We start from the raw sequence: 26,389 nt of genomic DNA, 5'->3' as shown, positions 1-26,389 counted from the left end.
AAAGAACCAAACTCATTTTTCTCACCAAAAAATAATTGCAAAGCATGGCTATATCAATATCGAACCACAAAATTAAACCAGTACCACGAAAAGAGCATCATAGTGGCACCGTTGCTTTCCCCAAAAGAAAATGTCTATCAATTTGGTGAATGAAGTCTTTAGTAGATGATTACGAGTACTGAAAGTAGAGGATCCAGTCTATTATCTCTGATTATTTTAGAAAAAGTAAAAAAGCTTGTAAATTGAAGTTTTGGATAAAATAAATTAAAATAACTCCTAATAGCTAGTAATCAGTAACAGTAAAAATAAATTGTATTTTCGGGCAAATTTGATCAATAGTATTAATTATTAAAGGCTAAAGGCTTGAATCCTACAATCATTACTATTATAAAAAGAAATTTACTTAATCATTATTTTCAATTTGAACTAGAAAGATAGTGTCATGACTCTTGACTATACCATAAGAAATAAATAATAAATTACAATAACCATTAACGATTTGACATAATTTAGAGTTTGACAATTTTTGGTGCATATATGATTTGATTTAGGCCAATAGGGTAATGCTCCTCCTTTGAATTTTGTTTTTTTTTTTTTTAAGTACATTGTCAGCGGTGGAGATTAAAAGTTCATAAATGGAATGTCAATACTAGTACACAATATGATAAAATATTATAATCCTCTAAAAAAATATTATAACTATTTAGTTAAATGGAAATTAACAAAAGTTTTTCAAATCATCTTTACATATGATTAAAAAAGTTATTCAAATTAAATATACTCAAAAAGACCAAATATACCTTATCAGTTTTTGAAGACCAAGTATGCCTTAAGTTCTCAAAAAGATATTCAAATTATACTCAAAAAGACCAATTATACCTAAAAATTAAAATATGTTAAGATTAAGTGTGTGAGCGTGACGTGATTTATTAAATGTGACAAAATTATTAAGAAATGATTATTTTTATTATCAGTTTTTAAAGTTTACGATAAGATAAGATATATTATATAAATTGATAAGAATAAGATTAGGCAACAATATGATAAATTTTTATGCTGTTTAATCAGTAATAAATAATATATATATATATATATATATATATATTAGTTTATCTTATATTTTTTAAGAATAAGATAAAATATTTTTATATTGTCGATCAATAAAAAAATTATTATTAATATAATTTTTAAAATAATTATTATAAAAATTAACAAATTTATTATATATAATAATTTGTAATTAAATAATTATATAAATTTATTTTATATTATCGGTGCACAGTCTCTTTTCTTACTGATAATATTAAAATATGATATAAATTATAATGATTTATTATTAGTTAGTTAAGTAACTATTTAGATAGCCATGCACCATCGAAAAAATAATTTACTCAATTAAATTAATGGTATAACTAGGGATTATAATAAAGAAAACAATTTATTTAAAGTTCTATTTGAGAGCAAATACTAATAGTGATTGGAGCAAGTAGAATAGTAGTAGCACTTCCTGGCTTCCTACGGGGGCATTTCTCTTTTCCCTCATCACCTTTCTTTCATCCTTTTTTCTAACATTTCAATTTCTCTCTATTTGTATAATGCGCCATCTCTCTCTCTTTACTTCCTTTCTATCACATTTCTCCTTTTTAATTCAACTTTTCAGAATATTATTTTTACAAATATTATTAATTTTTTTGTTAAGAAAAGATTTAAAATAAGTAATTTTTCCTCCTATTCATTTTTCCTTTCCACTAAATCAATCTTATATCTCCCTTATTAAAGTCACCTATTAAAACTATGCCCAATCCACTAGTTACATAAGGCAACACTGTTCCAATCATATCTATTACCTTTTTATGAGTTTTATCATACAATACTTAAATTCGTTTGAGTTCTTTTTCTGTCTTGTTAATTTAGGATATTGAAATCCAAATCAATAATTATTAAAAAAATCAAAGTAAATTGATTATTTTTTTTAATTTTATTGTATTGTTTTTTTTAAATTGATTGATTTAGTTCAATTTTTTGTTGATATCTCCGCAACCGACCAAATCGATAATATTAATACTAATGTCAGCCATGTGCATTACATGCATACGAGGATGCATTTTATTTTATATACGCATGTTATACTACGATTATTTTTGTACTTTGAAAATGGAAATCCTCTTACGAGTAACTAAATTCTAATTTTTAAACATGTACTTGTTGATAATTAAGATTTAAGACTTAAGAGTGCATGTTTAATTTAGAAAATAGCAATTTCTTATGTGTACAATGCATGCTGCATATATAATTCAATACTTGGATCTAAACGCATTTAATAATTAAAATTAGAAATTTAAAATGTAGGTAAGGATGTATTGTTAAAAAATCAAAAAATTCAACTCAAACCAAATCACATTTTTTTTATTGGATTGGATAGATTTTTTTTCATCAACAATTCAAATCGAATCAAACGGCATAATACTTTTGGATTAGATGATTCTTTTTCTCAAAATTAATCTGCAAACACCCGGTCTTAGTTATTTTTAGACATGTGTTAATCCGTAAGAAATTACAAAGAAAAATAATAATAATAAAGAATAATTCATGTCTCTATGAAGGTTTCTTTGGAACAAGAGGATGTGAACACCATAAATTTATTGTGTTTATAGTTTCAGGATTGCAAATCTATTTAGTTTTGAGTATGCATGCATGATTAATGTTTTCTTTTCATATGTTGTACAATGATATAATACTCTTCTAACATTATGCTATTCTTTTCTCACATCTTATACTTTTGTGAGTGTCATTGAACACTAATCCTTCAAAAGATACAAATATTTTACTATTTAAACTCTTCTTGGTCTCCAGAACTAGCTTATCTTAAATTCATATTTCTATCAACTTTTATCAATTCATGTGAATAAATAGAGGATCAATGATAAGTGATATGATTAACAGATAATGAGATAGCAATAGCAAAAGTGAAAGGTCAACATGCTGTAGGCGGCCAAAGTATCACAAGGGGGTAATTTTTTTTAAAAAAATTTATCAAACGGGGAAAATTTTTGAATTAATATAAAAATATGGTGGGTAAGTCGTTGGGTGACTCATTACTTCTGATAATGAAGTGGGAAAAAGATGGAAGACTTTTGTGTTTTTTAACTGAAGTTGTAAAAAGTGAACAACTCCTCTTTTTTTAACTTTTTTTATTTGAAGTCGTAAAATAATTAAAACTTCAAAGTTGTTTAATTTTTTAATTAATTATTTGAAGTTGTAAAAGATTATACCACTTCAAAGTTGTCCAAAAGTCATCCAAAAAAAATTATTTTTAAATTAATTTTTAAACACTTAGTTTTAATTTTTAATTTCTAGCATTATGTTATTAGTATTTTTGTTACTAATATCAAAAAATAATATTAACTTAAAATTCATCAAATAATATTAATTTTTTTAAATATCTTTTAATTAATTTTTACACTTAATAAATTAATAGTTTCGTACAATATTATTAATTAATTTTGAACACTACTTCAAAGTAATTAAAGCCCTCCACGACTTTGAATTGATTTTAAAAAAAAATGTTATAAATAAATTATAACTTATAACATTTATCAACAAATAATAATAATAATTAAAACCCTAAAATATTTCTATTATTTACAATTATAACTTACAACATTTTCAAATAAATAATAATAACAATAATAATAATAATTAAAACCCTAGTCACGACTTTAAATGGTGCCCTATCTCCCGACTTTAAATTCGTTCCCTATCTCACGATTTAATATAATTGAAATGCTTTAGGGCTTTAATTATTATTATTATTTATTGATAAATGTTATAAGTTATAATTTATTTATAACAAAAATTCTTTAAATCAATTCAGAGTCATGGAACGCTTTAATTACTTTGAAGTCATGCTAAAAATTAATTAATAATACTGTATTAAATTATTAATTTATTTAATAATAAGTGAAAAAATAATTAAAATATATTTTAAATTTTTTTAATATTATTTGATAAATTTTAAGTTAACATTATCTGTTAAAATTAATAACAAAAATATTAAAAGCATAACACTAGAAATTAAGAACTAAAACTCATTTAAAGTGATTGAAAATTAATTTAAAAATAAAAAAAAATTAGAGGACTTTAAAATCGTATAACCTTTTACGACTTCAAATAATTAATTAAAAAAATTAAATGACTTTGAAATCATTAATTGTTTTATGACTTTAAGTAAAAAAACAGTTATTTACTTTTTACAATTTTAGTTAAAAAAATCAAAGTCATTCATCTTCTTATGATTTTATCATCAAAAATGGTAAATCACTTATTCCTATTTAGATATTAATTCAAAATTTACTCTCATTTGATAAATTAAAAAAAGATATACTCCCTTTTGTTACTTCCGTCGCTGTAGGCTACCAGCCACATTACACAAATCTAAATAAATCCAGTTCTTCAATCAGGCCTGGATCAAGATATAACTTTTTTCTATGTATTCATGAATCAGCCAGGTCCACACATCACATACAATATATCCGTGTATGCATGGCAACGGGGTCCGAATCTGTGGGGCCCGCCCTGGACCCGTCCCGATTTTGACGGGAAAAATCCAAGTTGACCGAGGTTGCGGTCGGGGTCGGATTTTCCCCGATAGTCAAATTCAGGTTCGGGATCGGGGATGAAATTCTCAATACCCGTCCCGAACCTATACCCGAACCCGCCCCGCTAATTATTAATATATATAACACATTGAAATATGAAACTATTAGATTAAATTTTATGTTAGTGTTGAATTGAATTTTATGTTTTATTTAAAATTATATTTTTTATTTTATGAAAAATTATATTTTCTAATAAAAGTTTATAAAAATGTCGGGGACAGGACGAAGCAAACCCGAACCCCGTCGGGGACGGGGATGGGATGTAAATATACACCTCCGTCGGTTTCGGGGGCGGAGGCGGGGTGGGAAATGGGGAGTCGGGGCCAGGATAAACAAAACCCGACCCCGACCCGTCCTGTTGCCAGCCTATATCTGTGCACTCTAGCCACACATGAACTGAAAAATCCCCACTAATGGTACACCTATGAGCTGAGTCACACATCAAATATCTTCATTATTCGTATAGAGAAATTACCGTTATTTATGGGAAGTCATTTGTATCGGGAAACAAAAGAATTCACATCTTTTATCATGTACATGTTTCGAACATGACATGTTTGATGGAGTAATTGTTTTTTATCGAGAAATATTAATTGTTAGATATTAGTTGGTTAGTTTTTTATCCACGTACAATTATAATTATAGGAAGGTAAGTTTGAACATAAATTATTTACTCGTTAAATTTAACAGCAATTACATTATGTGTAATGTTTTCAGGAAAATTGATGTTACCTAACATACATGAATTTCCGCGGGATGCAACATATCAACGTATATAATTAGCTTTTTCACATTCCGCATCATAAATCTATATGTCCATCCATATCAAGGATAAAAATCTGATTGAGCAAAGCCATTTTTCTCCCAGTACTGCTTCTGGTCATATCTCCACTCGTTACTCCTGATACACATAGGAAAAAAAATGTCCAAAAGCCATATAAATATTTTTTTTACGAAATTTATAAATATGCTCATAATAATTATTAATTTATCATGTACCTCAGGAGGATAAACAGATGTGGATTTCACTTCTGAAGGCACCATAGACTGAGAGTTTCTTGCTTCTGATTTTTCATTTGAAAATCTATTGATCACAAAAGCTAACGTTAGTACCAATACCAAATTTTCACACGAATAATAATGCAGGAAAAGCTGGAAATGTTTTATTGATTTAGACTGCTAAGTGCTAAAATTAAAATTAATCAACCTCGGCATTCCCTGAACAAGCATTGACAGAACCAGGTGAATTTGCTAATTAACAGTAATACAAAATCTCCCCATTTCCCTTCCTCCAGAAAGAAAAACAAGAATAAACTAAAATATTCTCAAAACAACGTAAGGTAGAGTCATCTTATGTATTTTCTAGGAGAACAATGTGCAGCAGGCAGGTTTTGCTCTTCATTATGCAAAATTTCTACTAGAGGGAAACTTCTATATAGAGTTCATCTCTCAAAAGCAAACGGAAAAGACAAAATGAAATGTAAAGGCCAATCTTAATATGATCAAATTGCATCCCAATTCGCAACAACATCAGATGGAGATTCAAGAAGCATAGTATGAACTATGAAGTTTTTAATGTTCAAATTCTCATATGTAGCATTTTAAAATAAATCCAGATAGACATACGTGGAAAGTATGGTCACCCAAATAAGCTCTATGGTATCCACCCAGAGAAGTCTTTGCTCAACCGGTATCACACCATAAGTAATGAGATGGGCAAATGGCCATAGCTTCCATCCTGCCTGTGTAAGAAAATATAAGAAATCATTAAAATTGGAAACAGCCACATCCATTCCAGGTCTAAGCCAAATAAATAAACTGGACATCTTATGATGCTTGTCAGACACACGAAGTCAGTATGTGGTACACAGCACCAAAATGGTGTGTCCATGTTTTAATTTGTTCTCAAAGAAAAAGAACTATTTCAATGAAATAAATATGAAAAGCCAGAAGGCTTTCTTACCGTTAGCATGGGAAAAAACGTCGCCTTCAATTCATTTAAAATACTCATAGGAGGATCACGACGCAGTAGTGCAACAACCGTATAATATATGCTGTTCCAAAGTGCTGACCATGCAGTTTGATCGAAGGCAACTTTGGCAGGAACTACCCACCATTCTTTGTAAGGAAATAGCTCCTGGTTAAATGAAAAGAAGCTTAGTACATCAACTCAAAGAAATTTCAAGAACCAAATGGAACGAGAAAAGAGCATTAGCATTACACTCTACCTCGCAAAACTGATAATAGAAATGAGAAAGAGAACCATGAAGAGTAAAACCAACAAGCCCCGATCTGAACATCCGTGCACGGTCAAACTCAAACAGAGGTTTTCCTTCAAAGCACTGCAAAACCATGAGTAATTAAACCACAATGCATTATAAACCTTGCTTTTGTAGCTAAATTGAAGTCAACTGCTAATAAATTACAGAGAAACTCACCTGTGCAATCCAGTCCCCTATAGAGTAAACAATCCCACTAATCATCATCTTGGCAAGAACTGGATTTGTCTTAAGAGCTTCCTCATAAGCAGACCAGTTGTGCTGAGGCGCATATCTTAGTATCTCGTATAGCGTCCATCCCTATAATCACAAACGATTAATCATCTTGGCAACTACTGCGTGTTCATATCAAGAATAAATATTTCTGATTGAAATTAAAAACGATTAATTATGATTTCTGAGAATAATACAAATTCAGTTGAAGATAAGCTAAGCATTGATCTTTGTTGAGCGTTGTGACTTACATGCCAGTAATCGCTATCAATCGTGAGAAGTTTGGTGACGGCGAAAGTGCCAGCGGCGAGCACAATCGTAGCATTGATAGTTCTATCAATTAGCTTCTCCATGTCCTCCTCGCTCTCATTCCCGACCAGAGACGAAGACGACGACGAAGATGAAGAAAACCCTTCCAACGACAGCAAGCCCTCGTTGGCTCCGAATCCGCTCACCTGCGTCGCCAATTCGCAGTCTCCGCCTTCCATCTCGACGCGGCTCACCACCACGCCCTCCTGCTGGTCGGTGATGTCGTCGCTCTGCACCGATATCACGTCGAACTCCTCCGCAGCCGAGTTCGCCGCCACCGCGCGTTTGTTTCCGGAGAGAATGAGGTTGCGCGACAGTCTCCGAAAGTTGTGCGCGCCGCCGGCGACGAACTTTGCGGCGTGAAGAGGAGCTCTCGGCTTGGGAATTGACGGCAGGAAGGTACGGGGAGCGACGGTGCTGTGGACCGACGCCATCGCCGCGCGTGCCCGAGTTGCGAGTGACGAATCGACGACGCTGCGTTTGCTTCTCCGAGTTCGTGAGGTGCGAAACGCGCGTGGTTGTTGTTGTCGTTTGGTGATACGGTGTGTCGTCGCGGGTGCGTGTGGTTTTAATTTGGTGTGCTTCGGAGACAATGCGAGAAGGGGTTGTTAAGTGGAGTGGAATGAATGTGAGGTATGTAAGTTGGTTCTAGTGATTCACATGAAAGACAAGGATCTATTGGATATCACAAAATACAAAATTAATTAATTAAATAAAGTCCGCAAAATTAATATCTTTGCCATTATCTAGAAAAGAAAAATATTTCTAGGAAAAAACAAAGTAAAGAAAACATTTTTGTGGTTGGCATAAATCAAAGACATAAAAGTTATATTAACAACAAATTATAATTAAACGATCATTTGTAAAAATATTTTGTACTTTAAACGTATGACCATTAAATTCTAAATAATCAAATTACTCCTTGGAGGAATCATAAATTTAAGTGTGACTAAATTTTTGAATAAAAAATTATTATCATAGTTGATCAAAAGATCAAAACTTGTATAAATACTTGAATTCTAATCTGAAGTTAAAAATTATAATTAAGGTGATTATAAAAAAATCAAATTTGGTAAAAACAACCATTAAGAAATTTTCATATTTTAAATGCATAAATTTTCATAAAGAATAATTAAAAAATACTGGTTTAATTAATAAAAAACACATCAATAACTTGTTATTAAAATATAATTTTAATGATACATTGTGAATATTTCGTTTTCCTATATAGTTAGACATTAATTAAAAAGTGAAAATAAAAATAAAATGAATAACTATTTACATAATAATAAATTTAATTCCATGTAAAAGTTCAAAACATATATTACAAGACATGGAGGCACACATTTTTTTTTACAATACTTACTTATAACTCATTCAGTCATTCGTTTTCTTCATCTCTTTCCATGATATTACGTATTTATAGAATAATTTTCTCTTTTATTCTTATTTTTATTAATTGCGAAAATAAATTATACAAAAAGTTCACAAGAAAATATTTCTCTTTTTTTTTTTGTTGAAGTGCAATTTCTCATATTATAAATAAGAAAAATTGACGATATATATTAACCATCAATGCATAATTGGATTTACAGGACATATAATTTTTATTTTTTGGATAAAAAAAATGTCTAAACTTTTGAGGCTGTAAACTTATATTCTTTTGTGTTTTTGTCTTTATGCTAGTAGAATCTGTCTAGTCCAGGATCGCATTTTTCATGGACCAGAAACAACTGAGAGTCAGTGACTCTTCCAGATCCACAAGCTTGACTTGCTTAGTGATTAATAGTTAATTAATATACATGCACAACCAAACAAATGATGATGATCATGGATCATGGATAACTGGTTTTAACACATTTTGTTGACCAACTTTAATACAAACCACTCAAAATGTTTAAGGTTTAGCTAAATGTGCAATATAGATATTTTTGTTCTGTATTTAAAAATACTTTATTATTTTTGTGACAAAATTAAACCAACAAATAATTGCAAGTTGTTAGTTGTAGTTTTCATCCACTCCAAAGGAAAAGTGGAGCACTAGAGTTTTCTGCAAGAGATATTCATGTAGAACCACTTATTCCGATTAATAGTAGCATATTTGAGAGAGCATGTGATCTCAAAAATTGTATTGAAAAGTGGGGATTTTCTTGCGGAATTTTTTCTGCTGAAAATTCCTTCGTGTATAATCAACACTTGCGGTTTTCAAAATCCGCATTACTAATTAATTTTAATTTGTTATTTTTTTTAAATAATATTTTTATTTAATTGATGAAATATCAATAAAATTATAAATATTATATAATTGATATAAATAATTAATTTTTTATTCATTATTATATATAATAAAGTAATAGTATGTTTTTGTGTGAGTGCTTCAAAGTTATATAGATAACCGTGAGGTAGTCAAATAAGAAAATGAAAAGTTGTTTAACGCTGGAAAAAAAAAACGTGATGAAAGAGAAATAGTGAGGATAGATTAACGAGAGATGGAAATATTAGAAAAGTGAGATAATAAATAGAAATTAATTAAGCATTAAATCAGAAAATTGAGAGAGAGACATTTGTGACTTTTTATTAATTATGTTTAATTTATAAGCAATTTGATGCATATATAAACTATACTTCAATCATTAAAAAATACTTTATTATCTTGTTTTTGTAAAACTTGTAAGTTAACAACAATAATAGCCCAAAATAGCAAAATCACAAGGTTTAGTTGATAATTTTTTATGCTATTAGAGAAATTTTCCTTATGAAAAATAATTAGGAAGTGACAATGCGGGACATACGTATAGGTTCATTTTGGTCCATTCCGTTTAATCCGAGCGTCACATGCGTATAGGTTTGTCTCTATTTTTTCTTTTAAAAAAATTGATATATGTATATATTATACTCTTTATCTTCATTGCTATTATAATTAGTTGTTAAATGAACTGACAACTTAAAATTAGCAACTAAGTTCTAATTTCTATGGTAAAATAACTAAAATAATTTATCAATTATATATGTCCTTTTTGTTGTTCTAATTTTTTTCTATGAACAATATAATCATTCAATTTACAAATATGAGAATCTTAGTTTTTTTATTATAAAATTTGTTACTCATCTAATATTTTATTCAAGTCATAGAGTACTTTACTTTTGTATAACAAAATTGCCAAAGCACACAATTATATTGTATTCAAGTGATTGTATTGGAACTATATTAATATTAATATAGCATGAATTTTCCTTTTTTACCTTGGGTTAATATTAACGTTAACTATAATTATATGTTCAAACTTACCTTCCAATAATTATAATTATATATTGATCAATAACTAACAACTTATATTTATCAATAAAAAATATTAGCCCATCAAACATGTCATGTTTCACATGTTTGAAACATGTACATGAGAAAAGATGTGAATTCTTTTGTTTCCCGGTACAGATGACTTCCCATAAATAAAGATGGGAATTTTTCTGTGTAATTTTTTCTGCAAAAAATTCCTTCGTGGATAATCAGTAGGATTTAATTGATGAAATATCAATAAAATTATAAATACTATATATAGTTAATTTTTTATTCATTATTATATATAATCAAGTAATAGTATGTTTTTGTGTGAGTGCTTCAAAGTTGTGTATATAATCGTAAGGTATGTCAAATAAGAAAATGAAAAGTTGTTTAACGCTGGAAAAAAATAAACGTGATGAAATAGAAATTGTGAGGATAGATTAATGAGAGATTTAAATATTAGAAAAGTGAGATAATAAAAAGAAATTAATTAAGCATTAAATCAGAAAAGTGAGAGATATGTGTGACTTTTTATTAATTATGTTTAATTTATAAGCAATTTGATGCATATATAAACTATAATTCAATCATAAAAAAAACACTATTATTTTTTTTTTTATAAAACTTGTAAGTTAACAACAATAATAATATCCCAAAATAGCAAAATCAAAGGGTTCACTGGCTAATGCATGATCAGGCATTTTAGTTGACAATTTTTTGTGCTATGAGAGAAATTTCCCTAATGAAAAAATAACTAGAAAGTAAAGGCAAAACAGGTTGAAGGCGAGGAAAGATGTTCAAAATGATTAAAGAAAACAAGAAGATGTTCACATTGATTAAAGAAAACATGATAATCATCCTTTGTCTATAACCACAAAGTGGTTAAATGAAAGGGAAAAAAAATGGTATCAGTTCCCCTCCACAAATAAAGCCTGGAATATCGGTGCAAGTGCCCTGTGATATACTTTTCTACAATACATCAAAGGATTTGGGAAGAAAGATCAACAAGTTATCTCATGCTTGAAGAGAACTCTTTGACTTTGTCATTGGATGATAGGAAAGTTGACAAAACTTTGGCACCTGGCCGTTTACAATTTAGTAATTTACAACACAAACTGCATGGCAACAAAATCAAGCTGATACCATATCCACACAACATATATATAGCAAAGAATGAAATATTATTTCTGGAGGAATATATACTTGTTGGAATGTGAAGTGCAGCTCCAATAGCAGAGTGTGGACTTGCTTTGGATATATATCATCCAAAATAGTCAAATAACTTAGTCTTAACCCCTCCTCTATGCTTTATACTCTTGTTTTTATTTGCTTGATGAGACACTATAATTTTTCAACGAATCCTTATGTGAGGCTTAATGAATCATAAGCCATGGTACTCATCAGTATAAAGACAATCATACACCATATTAAGGCTTCTTTTAAATACTATATTTTCAAAAACAATATAAGATACCATATACATTGTTCAGTACATTAAATCACTAAATTATATATATATATATATATATATATATATATATATATAATATTTATAATTTCTTGCCAATACAAGTCCTACATAATAGTTCATAGTTCAGAAAAAAATATCAACCGCAAAACATAAATAGTAATGAAACTATTTGGAGAATGTTTTTTTTCCTAAATTGATCAGTACATATACAGTACCTTATGTAACCATAAGTTCAAAATTACAAAACAATGAACTTGGTCCTACATTTAAATTGCATATTCAAATCACTTGACTCTTCTTCTTTTTCCTGCAACGTGTCATTCATAGTATTCATGTGATCACGTATTCACGTCTACTATCTAATTTTCTCCCAAACACATTAACTATTTAAATGGTGTCTCCTTAATTAAACACTTTTTCATACTTGTCAAATTCTTATTAACTTAATCAAGATACCTCGCCTTATGTTCATGCCTCAAACGCACCTACAAAAATGTCTATAAACAAACACAACAATGATTTACAGTAATAAAAAATGTAAAACAAATCAATTATACAACATTTACCTTTCTAGGCTTTGAATAATCATGACCTAACATTTCATTTAGGCACCGTCTGGTTCAAGCGACTGAAAGAGAGAGAGATGCTGCAATGCACTGAAATGGAGGAAAGAGAGAACGAGAGGTTGTTTGTTATGAGTGAAAGTTAACAAAAAAAAAATTATGGGACCACGTGGTTAAACTTTTATTCTAAATCGAGAAGAAAAGAAGTAAAAGTAGAGAGAAGGAAACATAAACATGGCATAATAGAGAAATAATGGAGTCTCACAATTTTGCATAATTTGTTATTCTTATTTTAATTTAATTTTTTTATCTCTATTATACTCTTTTAATCTTAATCAAACAATCTAATTTAATATTTTATTTTATTCTTTTTCATTCCTCCCTATCAAACTAGTAAATTGAATAACTATATATAAAAAACAAATAAAATAACTAAATAACTACGCAGTTAACAAGTTGAATTATAAAATATGTAGAACATAGGTCCAGTGCAAAAATGCACCCTTATTAACAAAAAACAGAAAGTATAAAAGGAGGGAGAGTAAAAAATGAAAAAAAAAAATCATTACCATAGAGTCGACACCTCACAACGGCCGAACAGATTTAATATATCTATTCATGATTGAAAAAAATTGCAGAATATTAACCCTGATTATATTCTCAGAAGCAAAGTGCAGTTAACATTTTTTCTGAAAAAAAAGAGAGAAGATATATATATATATATATATATATATATATATATATATAAAGAGACTGACACACATGACGGCTGAGGCAACGGTCTGATGAAATGTGCGAAACGGTGATCGTGTACACCGCGAAGCACTCGATCTGCGGGCCGTGTCCCCTCTCTCTGTCCCTGAACTCAACACTCTCACTCACCCACTGCACCACCGCACTTTCTTCTCTCTACGATTTCATTTCCATGGATCTTTGTTGATTCTTCAGATCCAGCATGGCCAACTTCCTCGCTCAGTTCCAGACTATTAAGAACACCTCCGATCGCCTTGTCATTTCAGGTATTTCATTGCTATTTTCATCTCTTCGCTCTCTACCCGAAGATCCAATCTCGTTCATTCCTTCCAAGCATTGTCCGAATTCACAATCACGTACATCTGCTCCGTTTCGTTCCGCTTTTTTTTTAGCTACGAATTTTAAATCTCAGTGTAGGGTTTTAGTTGTGTTTCACTGCAAATTATTCTTCTGGCTTGTGATATTGGTGTTGCCAATAGTTGTTGATGTTAATCATCAAAATGAAATGAAATTCTAACATTTAAGCTTAGTAACAATTCAATTGCAATGTATTCTGGTGATCGTTTTAAGGCAAAGGTAAAGAGAGGTCCATTGGCAACTGCAAAAATAGTCTCAATTGTTCTCACTTTTGTGACCGAGTAGAAACAGTAATATATAATAGATTAGGCTATCATTGATCTAGATGTGTATCTGTGTGTGTGAGACCTTATGTTGATGTTTCTACAAAATGATTCTCAGTGGAGGATGTGAGTGACTTGTGGCCAACTGTCAAGCCTGCTTTTGAGGCGCGTTTGCCGTTCAAAAGGGCGACTTTGAATAACAAGACGCGGAACCCTGTCTTTGTTGACACATTGCCGGCAGAGTTCATATTAACTACCGATTCAAGACTCCGTAGCCGGTTCCCTCAGGAGCAATTTTTATTTTGGTTCCGAGAGCCGTATGCGACTGTTGTACTTGTCACCTGTGAGGTAATGTGATTTCTTGTTGATTACAATTCTCAGAATCTACCAGAAAGTTGTAATGTTTTAAGAGGGAGACCCACTATATTTTTACCACAGTTCGTAGCTTTCTGTTACATTGTGATTCATTTACTTCATATGGATGTTTTTTATATAACTTAGGGAGTGTTTGGAAGAGTTTTTACAGAGCTTGTTTGGTCTTATTAAAATAGCTTATGACCTTTTATTTCAATAAGCTCTTTTTAGCTCATTGCAATAAACATCATAAGAAAGCTTGTGAATAAGCTCTCATATGACAAACTCTTATTGTATTAGTGCTTAACAAGCCATTTACTCAAACATTTTCTTAGTGAGGCTACATTTTGTGCAACTGAATGGGAGATAAAAAAAACATAAGCAACATGTAAATAACATGCAAAGCATATTCATTCAATTGTTAGCAAGTGGAAAGAAAGGTTTTTATTGGGTCAGTGAATTACATATTATTGGAGTACATTTAATAAAATTGATTACATAGTTTGTTGCTTTTACTTTTTTACTTTTCATTGGAAGAATTTCAGTCTTGTCCCTTTCCAGTTAGGAAAAAATATATCTATCATCAAATATAATAGTGTCTGTTTTAGACACATTTTTCGGGCTTGCACTCAACTTTTCAGCTTTTAGGATGACTGGTTTCTTACATGGTAATGGTGTGTGTATGCTTTGTATGCTTCAATTCCAATGAGCTTCAATATGAAGTACCTTATTAGGGAAAAACCTCATTTTTGGATTTGCACCTGACAACTCTAGCTTTCATGATTACTAGTTCCATGACATCCTATTTGTTTTTTTTATTATTTAAAATTTTCAGTCTTCAGAGCCATGATAGTTGCAATCATGAATCCATTTATCTCATTGGGTTGACTTGATTTGTTTCCGCATGCTTTTCTCACTCACTATTTGTAATTTTTGTTGGCATGAAGATTGCATTTTAAATGCTATTGGTTATGTTAAATTGGACTGATGTGTGGCTAGTTTCCTTACCTGCTTTTGGGAGTTTTTCAAATGCTGGAGTTGATCAATTATAAATTATAAGGAGCTTTATTTCACGGAGTTAATCAATTATTGGTGTATAATCCTTTCACTTTTGGATTCACTTGTGGGATCTATTGTGTAGTTTAACTCTTATTTTTTTCTCCCCAGGATCTGGATGAGTTTAAAACCATCCTTAAACCACGCTTGAAATTAATTGTCCAAAATGATGAAAAGGAGTGGTTTGTTGTATTTGTGTCTAAAGCTCATCCAGCTAATGATCAGGCAAGCAAAATGGCAAAGAAAGTATATGCTAAACTTGAAGTTGAGTTTAACACCAAAAAAAGAGAAAGGTAAACTTGAAAAATTGGACTTTTGCAACAAGTGCACCCTCCTATGCCCCAACAAAAGTTTGAATGACTTGTTGGCTGATAGTTTGCTAAAAAAATTTTCAAGTCAATGTTTTGTCAACTTTTTCATAGATATTACAGCTTATGGTTAACATTTAGGAATCTTAACAACTATTTAATTGCATACTGGTTTGCTTATTATGAACTTGATGTGACAATATAAAAAGCAAAAATGGTGCTCGGAAATTTAGCTTCAAGGGTAAATCGTATACTTGCTTTCAATAGAGGATTATTTGTCCAATGTGTATTTTTTCTTCCATAAATAAATATTATGGAATCAACTGTTTACGTTACACGTGTAAGTGGTTGAGTTAGAAAAATCCCAGTGATAGTTACCAAACAGAAATAATAACCATTTGTGAGCGAAATAAAAGATTGTTTATTCAAGTTTAGGTTCTTTAATGTTTAGTTTAATTGCATTAATGACAACTTCATTTCTTTCACTTTTGATGCTTTTAACACTGCTTCTTCCTCATCTAGATGCTGCAAGTATGATATGCATTTCCCTGAAGCAAAATTTTGGGAGGATCTAGAATCAAAGATAATGGAATGCATCAGAAATACTCTGGATAGGCGTGTACAATTTTATGAGGATGAGATACGAAAGCTCAGTGAACAGCGCCTCATGCCAGTCTGGAACTTCTGCAACTTTTTCATTCTGAAGGTTAATCCTATAACTTATTGTGATGAATTATACTTAAAAAGTGCAATAAATAGTTCTGAAAGACAGTCCAACCTTTATTGGTCTTTATAATTTTTTTCCTTTCTGCATATTCTAGGATCTTTTGGAGCCATAACATATTTGTATTCTGTGCTCAGGAAAGCTTGGCTTTTATGTTTGAAATGGCTCACCTTCATGAAGATGCCTTACGGGAATATGACGAACTAGAACTCTGCTATCTTGAAACAGGTGCATGATGCTTAGTTTCCTTCTCTGTTGCTTTTGTAGTCAAGTAAAGTTGATATTTAGATTGGCAGTATTGTGCTTTAGACCACCTTTATGGAACATTACTTGGATCTGACAGAAACTCTCCCGTGAACAATGAAAAATGATTCAAATATAACTGGAATTAATGCAGTCAACATGACTGGAAAGCAGAGAGACTTTGGAGGGGCAGATCATGGTGACGATCAAGCAGCATTTCTTAATCCAGGAAATAAAGCATTGACACAGATTGTTCAAGAGGACTCATTTCGGGAGTTTGAATTCAGACAGTATCTGTTTGCCTGTCAATCAAAGGTGTGCCCTGCCTGGAGCACTTGTATAACACAAAACACGTTACGTATATTTGCAGCTTAATTCTAAAGAAAATTTAGATTGATTTTGTATTTTGTGTCGTCTTAGCTGTTTATAAGCTAGGCTGCTTCTTTACTTGTATTATTTATGATATGATTTAAATAGAAGAAAAAACATTAACTTTCTTATATCACAAGAGTTCTTTCTTGTAACAAAAACATTTAATGATTAAAGTTTTGTTCCAATTTTAGTTCCTAAAGTTTTATATATTTGGCCTTGGTTACTGATTTAGAAATGTTTTTACTTTGAAAATTGTAATGTCTTAAGCCATTTTGACAACTGTCTGTTTGTGTTCTCATTGACATTTTGGGTTCAAGCACTATTATTGCCAGGATCCATCCTTTTAACTGAATTCCTAATTTAACTTTCTATGGCTTACTACTTTTCTGTCATTTTGCAGCTCTTGTTCAAGCTAAATCGTCCCATTGAGGCTGCATCACGAGGCTATTCATTCATAATAAGCTTCTCCAAATCCTTGGCATTGCATGAGGTATTGGATTTTCTGTTATTCATATGCTGTCTTCACATGTATATTACTATATTATTCCAGTTTGAGTTGTATACTTTTTTTAATTTCTCCCATTTTGACTTCAATATGATGTTTCTTCTCAGCGTATTCTGCCATTTTGTATGCGTGAAGTCTGGGTAACAACTGCTTGCTTGGCTTTAATTAAAGCAACCACTTCTAATTATAATGATGGACATGTGGCACCTGACATAGAGAAGGAGTTCTTTCGCCTTCTGGGTGACCTATATTCTCTAGCTAGAGTTAAGGTAGGATTCTCATGAAGTTGGTAAATAGACTGGACTACTGGATATCTATTTTTGTTTGATGCACTCTTTAAATGAGATAACTCCAATGACCAAAATACACCATTTGGAAATGGAGTTGAATCAGTCGCCTCTTTTTCCTCCTCAGTTTTCTCTGTAATGTTGATTACCAACTACATTGATATTGTCTGCTATACCATTGCTAACTAGGATTGCTTTCTGAATTATATATATCTTGGCAGTTCATGAGGCTTGCCTATTTAATTGGGTATGGAACTGATATAGAAAGAAGTCCTGTCAACAGGTACAATTTTTGTAATTAGAAGGCCAATAATTTTTTGCATTTTCTTAATCTAATCATTTTGTATTCCATTAATTAATCATGTAATGCAAGATTAGTTACATCACAGTTGGTATCATTCTCCAAGTTTAATGCAGTTCCTGTCCTTTTGAGCAGCGCTTCCCTTAGCTTGCTACCTTGGCCTAAGCCAGCTGTCTGGCCTTCAGTTCCTGTTGATGCATCAACAGAGGTGCTTGAGAAAGAAAAGGTATTGTAGTCATAATTATGAGTATGACATCACAGAATATTGTGACCCAACACAATTACACAACAGACATTTTAATTTTTAACAAAAAAATTGCCCATCCCTTATGTCACTATGATAGCATATGGTTCAGATGAAGTACGAATTCATCTCCCTTGACCCAGCACCAGGGTGATGGCAGAGTAGGGGAAAACATAAATGAACACAATACACTGTCACTGGTATTTGAGAGACCAATACTCTCTCCAACAATTCCCTCATACAATTTTCGATGCCTCTCTCTTCTCCTTTTCAGACTATTTAACATTCTTTTACACCCTATTCTATAACTAACTGCTGTTAGTCTGTTGCATGGTTATGATCTATTCTAAGGGAATGATCCTCTGTTGTGCCTCTATTCCTCCTCAAATAAACTTTCTTAATAGGGTGTCGTGGGCTATCACACTATAATGCTTTTTCACACCTGTTAAAGTTCTGTTGAATGTCAAAAATAGTTACTCACAATGGAAGATGTAGTTATTTCAAGCCTGGTTCCAAGCCTATAAAAAAGAGGAGGATTGTGTGAGGCAGCCAATAGCCTACATCAAATTTTGTAGAATCTTCACATCAAAGATGATGTGAATTATATAATGTAATTTATAATAGTCATGGTATTTTTAAGGCTTAAATATGTTTTTGATCCTTAATAAATACCAGATTTGTGTTTTTCTCCCTAATAAATTTTTTATTTGCGTTGAGTCTCTAATAAAACAACACTTTTGTTTTTGGTCGTTGATATTTTGTTTTAATCCCTGATAAATTAGCGAATTTTATGTTTTTCTCCCTAAGAAATTAGCGAATTTTGTTTTAGTGTCCCGACTAATAACAAATAGACAAAAATTATCTTGGAACCAACACAAAATTCGTTAATTTATCATGGACTAAAAATAAGTGCCAAGGGCAAAATTTTTTTTTTTTTGTTTTATTAGAGACTCAACGTAAAGCAAAAATTTAATGGGAAGCAAACACAAAAATCAGATATTTATTAGGGATAAAAACATATTTAACCATATTTTTTATTAATTGGTCTGTCTGACATTCATCACTGAACAAAGTAATTTTAACTACAGATCTGTTTAAGATCATGTGCGGGGAATATATCATAATTCGCAGGTTATTGGAATTGAAAGATTTTCCCATAGCAGCCCACATATTTTGCACCAGCCAAAGGCACCATAGAACAGCATATGGTTATGTTTTCATGTAACTGTTTCAATTCCACTTTTTTTCACTTAATTCTTGGTTAAAGATGGTTTGTCATTTTCTTTATTCCCGTGTATTATAAATTAGAAATATTTTTCTAAATTAGAAGTGGAAAAAATGCTTATGTTTCGGATAGGAACTGAAAATATTTGGATAATTTGCTGAAAATCAGAAACTGAAAATGAAAGAAAACAAACCAGATCAGGAAAACTTCTCTGCCCTGTGGCAATAGACACTCACAACTACCCAAATGATTACCTACCTTCTCATTTCCCCTCTCTTCCCTTATATCCCACATACGATAGACGATGCTTCCCACACTTGTTGCCACATATGCAGGCTTGTTGTAGTCTATAATCCCCGTTATGCCCTTACCCATATTGGAGCATCCTAACATTTTTCTTTAATAGAATTAGAATTTCACTTAAAATAGTAAGAAGAAAAATTGACATATGAAATGGGTTGAGCACATGTATGTTTTAATATTATTATTTGTTTCTGGAGATTTTTACCTTAAATAATGTTATTATATCTCTGCAGCTGATTCTACAAACAACTTCTAGAACCAAGCACTTTGGTATCCAGAGGAAACCCCTCCCTCTTGAACCTACTGTTCTTCTACGAGAGGCCAACAGGCGGAGGGCTTCACTTTCAGCTGGAAATGTGCCTGAAATGTTTGACAGTCGCCAGGGTCCAATGGATGGGTAATGAAATGCTATATATTGTTACAGATGGATTCATTTTTAGTGAACTGTTCAGAAATCCCATATTTTGTTACAATTTGGGTTTTACCAATCTGATTTGTATGCTGACAGATCAGGTTTCGATGCATCCACAAGAATGTCACCACAAAAAGCACTTGCAAGTACCATGTCACGTACAAATTCTTCGCCAGGAAACTTTGATAGCTCAATTGACCAACCGATGAGGCTTGCTGAGATTTTTATTGCTGCTGAGCATGCTTTGAAGCAAACAATTTCTCATACAGAGCTGTGGAAATCATTATCATCATCTGAGGAGTTTGAGGTATCATCTTGGCCTGATAGATAGCAAAATATCATTGGAATGATTTTCCAGAATCCCTCAATCTCTGATTGTGTTTTACATTTCCCCCCTAATGAATACATCTCAAATACTTGTAAATATGTTTGTTAGCATTTTAGTGCTATTTAACTTGATTAATTTCATTACTTGTTTATCTCTTGTGGGCAGCAAAAATATTTAGAGCTAACTAAAGGTGCCGCTGACAATTATCATGGTTCCTGGTGGAAAAGACATGGTGTTGTTCTTGATGGTGAGATAGCAGCTGTGGCTTTTAAGCATGGACATTTTGATCAAGCTGCAAAGTCATATGAGAAGGTTTGTGCACTGTATGCTGGTGAAGGATGGCAGGATTTGTTGGCTGAGGTCCTTCCCAATTTAGCTGAGTGTCAGAAGAGTCTTAATGATCAAGCTGGCTACTTATTATCTTGTGTGAGGTTACTTTCTCTTGATGAAGGATTATTTTTGACCAAGGAGCGTCAGGCCTTTCAGTCAGAAGTTGTTCGTCTTGCTCATAGCGAAATGAAGGACCCTGTACCTCTTGATGTATCATCATTAATTACATTTTCTGGAAATCCTGGGCCTCCATTGGAGTTATGTGATAGGGATCCTGGTATCCTTTCTGTAACTGTATGGAGTGGTTTTCCAGATGATATAACTCTCGATTCAATGAGTCTTACATTAAACGCAACATATAATACCGATGAAGGTGTAAAGGTATTTGTTGTTAGGTGTTATTTTACATTTTTAACTACAGTATGAAAAGTTTATAGTTTTTAATTATTTCCTCTTTGAATAACTCGGTTATTTAAATTGCTTTAGGCGTTGAAGAGTTCTACAGCCATTGTGTTACACCCTGGTCGGAATACTATTACCTTGGATCTACCACCTCAGAAACCAGGATCTTATGTTCTTGGAGTTCTTACTGGGCAGATTGGGCAGTTGAGGTTCAGATCTCATAGTTTTTCAAAAGTTGGTCCTGAAGATAGTGATGATTTTATGAGTTATGAAAAGCCAGCTAAACCCATTCTGAAGGTAGGCTTTTAACAAGATGAAAAAAAAAATGGAATATGACAATTCAATAGAAGATAGGGATTTTTTATTTATATAATTTTCCTTCCTTCCTTTGTTGTTTTCCTCTTGATCATTACATAATTTGAACTTAAATTGATTTTATATATTTTTCTGATAATTATAATCTGCCATTTATTTGCAGTAGTACTGTTAATCTTTTTAGTGACAAAACAAAAAATTTATAGTTAATTATCTAATAATGTCATTTATCATTTTTTAGGTTTTCAAACCTAGAGCCCTTGTTGATCTTGATGCTGCTGTTTCATCTGCTTTGTTGATAAATGAAGACCAATGGGTTGGTATTTTAGTTCGACCATTAAATTACTCCCTCAAAGCTGCTGTCTTGCATATTGATACTGGTCCAGGGTTGGAGATTAAAGAGTCGCACGTAATTGAGATGGAAACCGATGCTGATGTACAGAATGATGGTGCTCAGATAAGAACTCTAAATTCTGATAAAAAATTTGAACGTTTGACTCTTCATGATGGTAAAATCAAATTTCCAAATTGGGCAAGTGACACTCCTTCTATTCTTTGGGTTCTGGTTTGTGCCATCAGTGACACACTCAGCAGAGGATCTTCTTCAGGTTAAGATGGTGACACAAGTTTTGGTGGCTTCATACATGTACTTTTTAAATTTTACTATATGTACTTATTTTGGTTTCTCTTTTCAGCCACAACAAGGAGAGAAAGTATTGTAGATGGAATGAGAACAATAGCTCTGAAACTTGTATTTGGAGCATTCTACAATCAGATATTCGAAAGGTTTTCCATTTTCTGTCATTCTTATGTTTTAATCATCATAATATATATCATACAGCTTTGAATTAAGCGTGCCATGCATCTGGCTTTTGCATACTCTGCCACTAGTTACTTAATAATATCTTACCTTGATACCCAGGACACTAGCAGTGCATTTTACATATCCTTTCTATGTGAGGACACGTGTTACTGATAAATGCAATGATGGTACCCTGCTTCTGCAGGTATGGGTCTTTATTTTCATAATTATTTAATTACACTTGATTATGGACAATAGGCTGATAACTGTCATGAATTAAAAAACAAGGGAATCAAGGCATAAAATATAATCCCTTCCATTGCTTTTTGTGCTAAAATTGGAAATAATACATCCTTTTCCTTTTTTTCATTTGAAGTCACTTTGATTGCTACCTGAAGAGAGAAAAAATTGAAAGATTGGTTGAATTTGTAAATCTTAAAGGTGTTTTCATGTACTTAACCATCATAAAAAAATGTGCACTTTTAGCATTAAGTTTTGTTTACATCTTTTAGTATTGTTAAATGTTAATATAAAACCATACATGTGCCTTCACCTAACTGCTTAAGCTTTTAAGGAAGTTGGCTAATGACATCATATCCGAGCTTCTAAGGCCAAGTGATCTAGAATTTGATCATTGTCGTTCACATTCTTTTAATAAGTTGAATTTAAGCACATGGTAGGGGACCTGTGCATTTCCATACTTCAAGCCCAAAGGGCTCTTGCATGACATGCTATGTTAAATATCTTACTACAAAGCCATTCTTGTGCCTTTACTTAACAACTTTAGCTTTTGGGATGGTTGATTCATGACAAATATCATAGTCCAAAGGTCAGTGTTTTAACAAGATTACTGTTGCAGCTCGTTGTAAGATGCTTTAAAAATTAATCAGGCCATGGTATCAAAACCTCTATAACCATCCTGCATTCTTCTAAATAAAATTTCTAACACAAGGGAGTGTAGATTTGTGCATTGTCCATGTTTCAAGTCCAAAGGTTTTCTGCATGAGGGGACATGTTAAATATAAAACCATTCATATGGCTTCCCTAACAGCTTAAGCCTTTTGGTGGTTTATTTACGAAAACATTCAACTGGTAATAATAAATGAAAATCTAAGTTCATTCGAGCTTTCTACTTGTTTGAATATTTACACACACACACACAAAAAAAAATGTAACAATATTTTCTCAGACACATTTTTAACCACGAAAACTCTATGACTGCATCTTATTTTTCTTTGTTGATAAAGTACACAATGGTTCATGTGACTTCTAGGTAATACTTCACTCTGAAGTTAAGGCTACACTGGCCATTTATGATGCCTGGCTTGATCTTCAAGATGGATTTGTTCATACTGGACAAACTGAGGGTAGACCTAATTCAAGTTTCTTCCCACTAATCATATCTCCCACTTCCAAAGCAGGAATATTGTTTAGTATCTGCCTAGACAAGTCAAATGCAGAAGGTAATTTCATTTTGCTGGAGATCAGTAAAATGATGTTATTCTTGCTCTTAATATGTTCACACCAAATAATTTTATAAATGCCCTAAATATAAGGTTACTATATAATCAATGCAGAATTTGGGAGCTGTAATTCTATCCATTGTCAGAGGTTTCTGATTGGTTGGCTTATTCTTTTTCAAGTTCAATAATTTGTAGCCAATTGCAGCAGTCAATAACTCTACTAATTTCTTTTTTTTTCTTCTGAATTTCAACATTGATCTTTCTGAATAGCCAAGAAAAACGTTTGTTCTTTTTATCTTTTACCTGTAGTCTATGTCAAACAAAAATGGTGTGGTTTCCAGTGTTTATTTGTTTCAGAGGAAGGTACAAATGGTTTGTGATTTTGATAATATTACCACCTTAGTGGTCACATTTTCATTTTATTTATCATGTTTTTTTACCTTAAGAGTTTTTTACACATTAAGCATGACGGGCATGTCAATAGAATGTTATACTGTGAATATATTAAAGCATTATGGCATTCTTTATTTTTCTGAGGTCTATACATGTTGCAAATTGACAAGCTGAGTGATATTCTGATTTGCCCGTGGTACACATTTTTGTCTCAATAGAAGTATTTACTCGTGGAAATTATAATAGCCTGATGTCTGCAATTAATAAGCTGATTTGATTTTTCAAAACAAAAATGCAGAAGCTAGGAAGCAACCCGAAAGCATAGTGAATATCAAATATGGAATTTCTGGCGATAGAACAATTGGAGCCCACCCTCCTGCCATGAATGAATCTACTGGAGTTGATGGTGCCAGACAGGAGTTAATCTTCAGGAGTGCAATTACTTTGCAAAGGCCTGTGCTTGATCCATGCCTAGCTGTTGGTTTTCTTCCTCTCCCTTCAGATGGACTAAGAGTTGGACAACTAGTTAAGATGCAATGGAGAGTGGAAAGGTTAAAGGATTTGAATGAGGAAGGAGTTTCTAAACAAAATGTAAGTCCAAATAAACAGAAAATGACGTCAACATGCTTCATGCCTCTGTCTCTGTATTTTCTTTGGAGAAACAGGAGAGGAAACTTGGTTAAATATATGGTGTCTGTGGAGTTGTTTCAATCCTGAATCCGGATCAATATTGTGTGATTCTCTTCAGCTCTTACTGTTTTCTGTTTGATGCCACAATTTTGCTTTTAATTTTGACAGTATGAGGTGCTATATGAGGTAAATGCAAATTCTGGAAATTGGATGATAGCCGGGAGGAAAAGAGGATATGCATCTCTGTCCACAAAACAAGGTACTTGGACATATTGACAGTTTGGAAAAATATTGTTTTCAGTAACTGAGAGGAACACATTTTAAGTATTAAATATGCCTTTTGATATTTGAATTTCGTTCTTATGACGATAGGCGCAAGAATAGTTATCTCGGTATTATGCATGCCACTGGTGGCTGGTTATGTTCACCCTCCCGTGCTTGGACTGCCAGATGTTGAAGAGGCAAATATAAGCTGCAAACCTGCTGGGCCACATTTGGTTTGTGTTTTGCCACCGCCTCTCAGCTCCTCCTTCTGCATTCCAGTTAATTCATGAGTTTTCACTGTGTCTTCCCCGAAGCTTGATTGAGTTTGTGTTCCATTGGATGTGTGAGAAATTTGTTGGTTTAAGTAGGAAAGTGTAACTTTCTGCCTGTTAATTTCATTGCATGAAAGATCTCTGTAGTTGGATTTGTGTTGCTTGTAACCTTCATGCAGTGTTCAAAGTATCAGCAGCAGCAAACCCTGGCGCATGTACAGTGGGAATTTTGTGCTCTTCCTTGTACGATAGACAGATACACGGACCCTAACATCTTTTGTCTCATAAAATTACAAAAGTTGGTAGGAACCACCATATACAATTTCATCATTTTGCTCTCAAACAATCGAATTAGATTTAGAGATACCAATCGTTGTGAACAAATTCGAATCTACTGTGGTAAATTATATTTGGGATGCTGCATTCAATTTGATCACAGCTTGGGCGAAGATTATAGACTTTATATCGTCCATTCCTTCAATGGAAATAACATTCGACTTTTGAGGTGCATGCTGCATGTTGAACGCTGACACGGCTGCATGTATGAAGCTTAAATTTCATTAAAATTAAAACCAATGTAATAACACATTTTAATACAATAAAAACAAACTAATAGTTCTGGGGGGAAATGTTAAAAAATAATATTGCATATGAATCTGATTCTTAGCATTATTTAAATTTTCTATATGAAGAAATGAAGTTGATGT

At 32.0% G+C, this 26,389-nt stretch overlaps 2 protein-coding genes across 2 annotated transcripts; one reads left to right on the top strand and one right to left on the bottom strand.

Annotated features, from left to right (window-relative positions):
• Positions 1 to 5,300: 5,300 nt before the first annotated feature.
• Positions 5,301 to 8,108, bottom strand: LOC114380404. Its single transcript, XM_028339437.1, has 7 exons — positions 7,402 to 8,108; positions 7,097 to 7,237; positions 6,887 to 7,000; positions 6,622 to 6,795; positions 6,285 to 6,400; positions 5,658 to 5,742; positions 5,301 to 5,559 (listed from the first exon to the last, which is right to left on the bottom strand). The coding sequence occupies exons 1-7, from the start codon at positions 7,891 to 7,893 to the stop codon at positions 5,554 to 5,556; spliced, it is 1,128 nt and encodes a 375-aa protein (XP_028195238.1). The 5' UTR covers positions 7,894 to 8,108; the 3' UTR covers positions 5,301 to 5,553.
• A 5,412-nt stretch (positions 8,109 to 13,520) lies between these two features.
• LOC114378249 (trafficking protein particle complex II-specific subunit 130 homolog) lies at positions 13,521 to 26,131 on the top strand. Its single transcript, XM_028336811.1, has 21 exons — positions 13,521 to 13,795; positions 14,268 to 14,497; positions 15,671 to 15,852; positions 16,390 to 16,573; positions 16,729 to 16,819; positions 16,989 to 17,149; positions 17,607 to 17,696; positions 17,819 to 17,980; positions 18,220 to 18,281; positions 18,435 to 18,525; positions 20,305 to 20,468; positions 20,580 to 20,790; positions 20,977 to 21,522; positions 21,628 to 21,840; positions 22,100 to 22,466; positions 22,554 to 22,644; positions 22,781 to 22,865; positions 23,934 to 24,123; positions 24,815 to 25,107; positions 25,315 to 25,405; positions 25,519 to 26,131. Exons 1-21 carry the CDS (start codon positions 13,732 to 13,734, stop codon positions 25,698 to 25,700), a joined length of 3,750 nt encoding a protein of 1,249 aa, XP_028192612.1. The 5' UTR covers positions 13,521 to 13,731; the 3' UTR covers positions 25,701 to 26,131.
• Positions 26,132 to 26,389: the final 258 nt, after the last annotated feature.

The sequence above is a fragment of the Glycine soja genome, chromosome 12 (genome assembly GCF_004193775.1).
Source record: "Glycine soja cultivar W05 chromosome 12, ASM419377v2, whole genome shotgun sequence".
Taxonomy (NCBI): domain Eukaryota; kingdom Viridiplantae; phylum Streptophyta; class Magnoliopsida; order Fabales; family Fabaceae; genus Glycine; species Glycine soja.
The sequence above is the reverse complement of the archived record's forward strand: the minus strand, read 5'-3'. Positions and strand labels throughout refer to the sequence as shown.

What these genes read in the sequence shown, in the direction of transcription:
- LOC114380404 (XM_028339437.1), bottom strand. Translation starts at nt 7,893, where the DNA reads ATGGCGTCGGTCCACAGCACCGTCGCTCCCCGTACCTTCCTGCCGTCA. An exon ending in TAGGGGACTGGATTGCACAG is followed by an intron (nt 7,001 to 7,096) that starts GTGAGTTTCTCT and finishes ATGGTTTTGCAG; the next exon opens with TGCTTTGAAGGAAAACCTCT. An exon ending in CGTTTTTTCCCATGCTAACG is followed by an intron (nt 6,401 to 6,621) that starts GTAAGAAAGCCT and finishes TTTCTTACACAG; the next exon opens with GCAGGATGGAAGCTATGGCC.
- LOC114378249 (XM_028336811.1), top strand. Translation starts at nt 13,732, where the DNA reads ATGGCCAACTTCCTCGCTCAGTTCCAGACTATTAAGAACACCTCCGAT. An exon ending in AGGTGCTTGAGAAAGAAAAG is followed by an intron (nt 18,526 to 20,304) that starts GTATTGTAGTCA and finishes ATATCTCTGCAG; the next exon opens with CTGATTCTACAAACAACTTC. An exon ending in AGACAAGTCAAATGCAGAAG is followed by an intron (nt 24,124 to 24,814) that starts GTAATTTCATTT and finishes ACAAAAATGCAG; the next exon opens with AAGCTAGGAAGCAACCCGAA.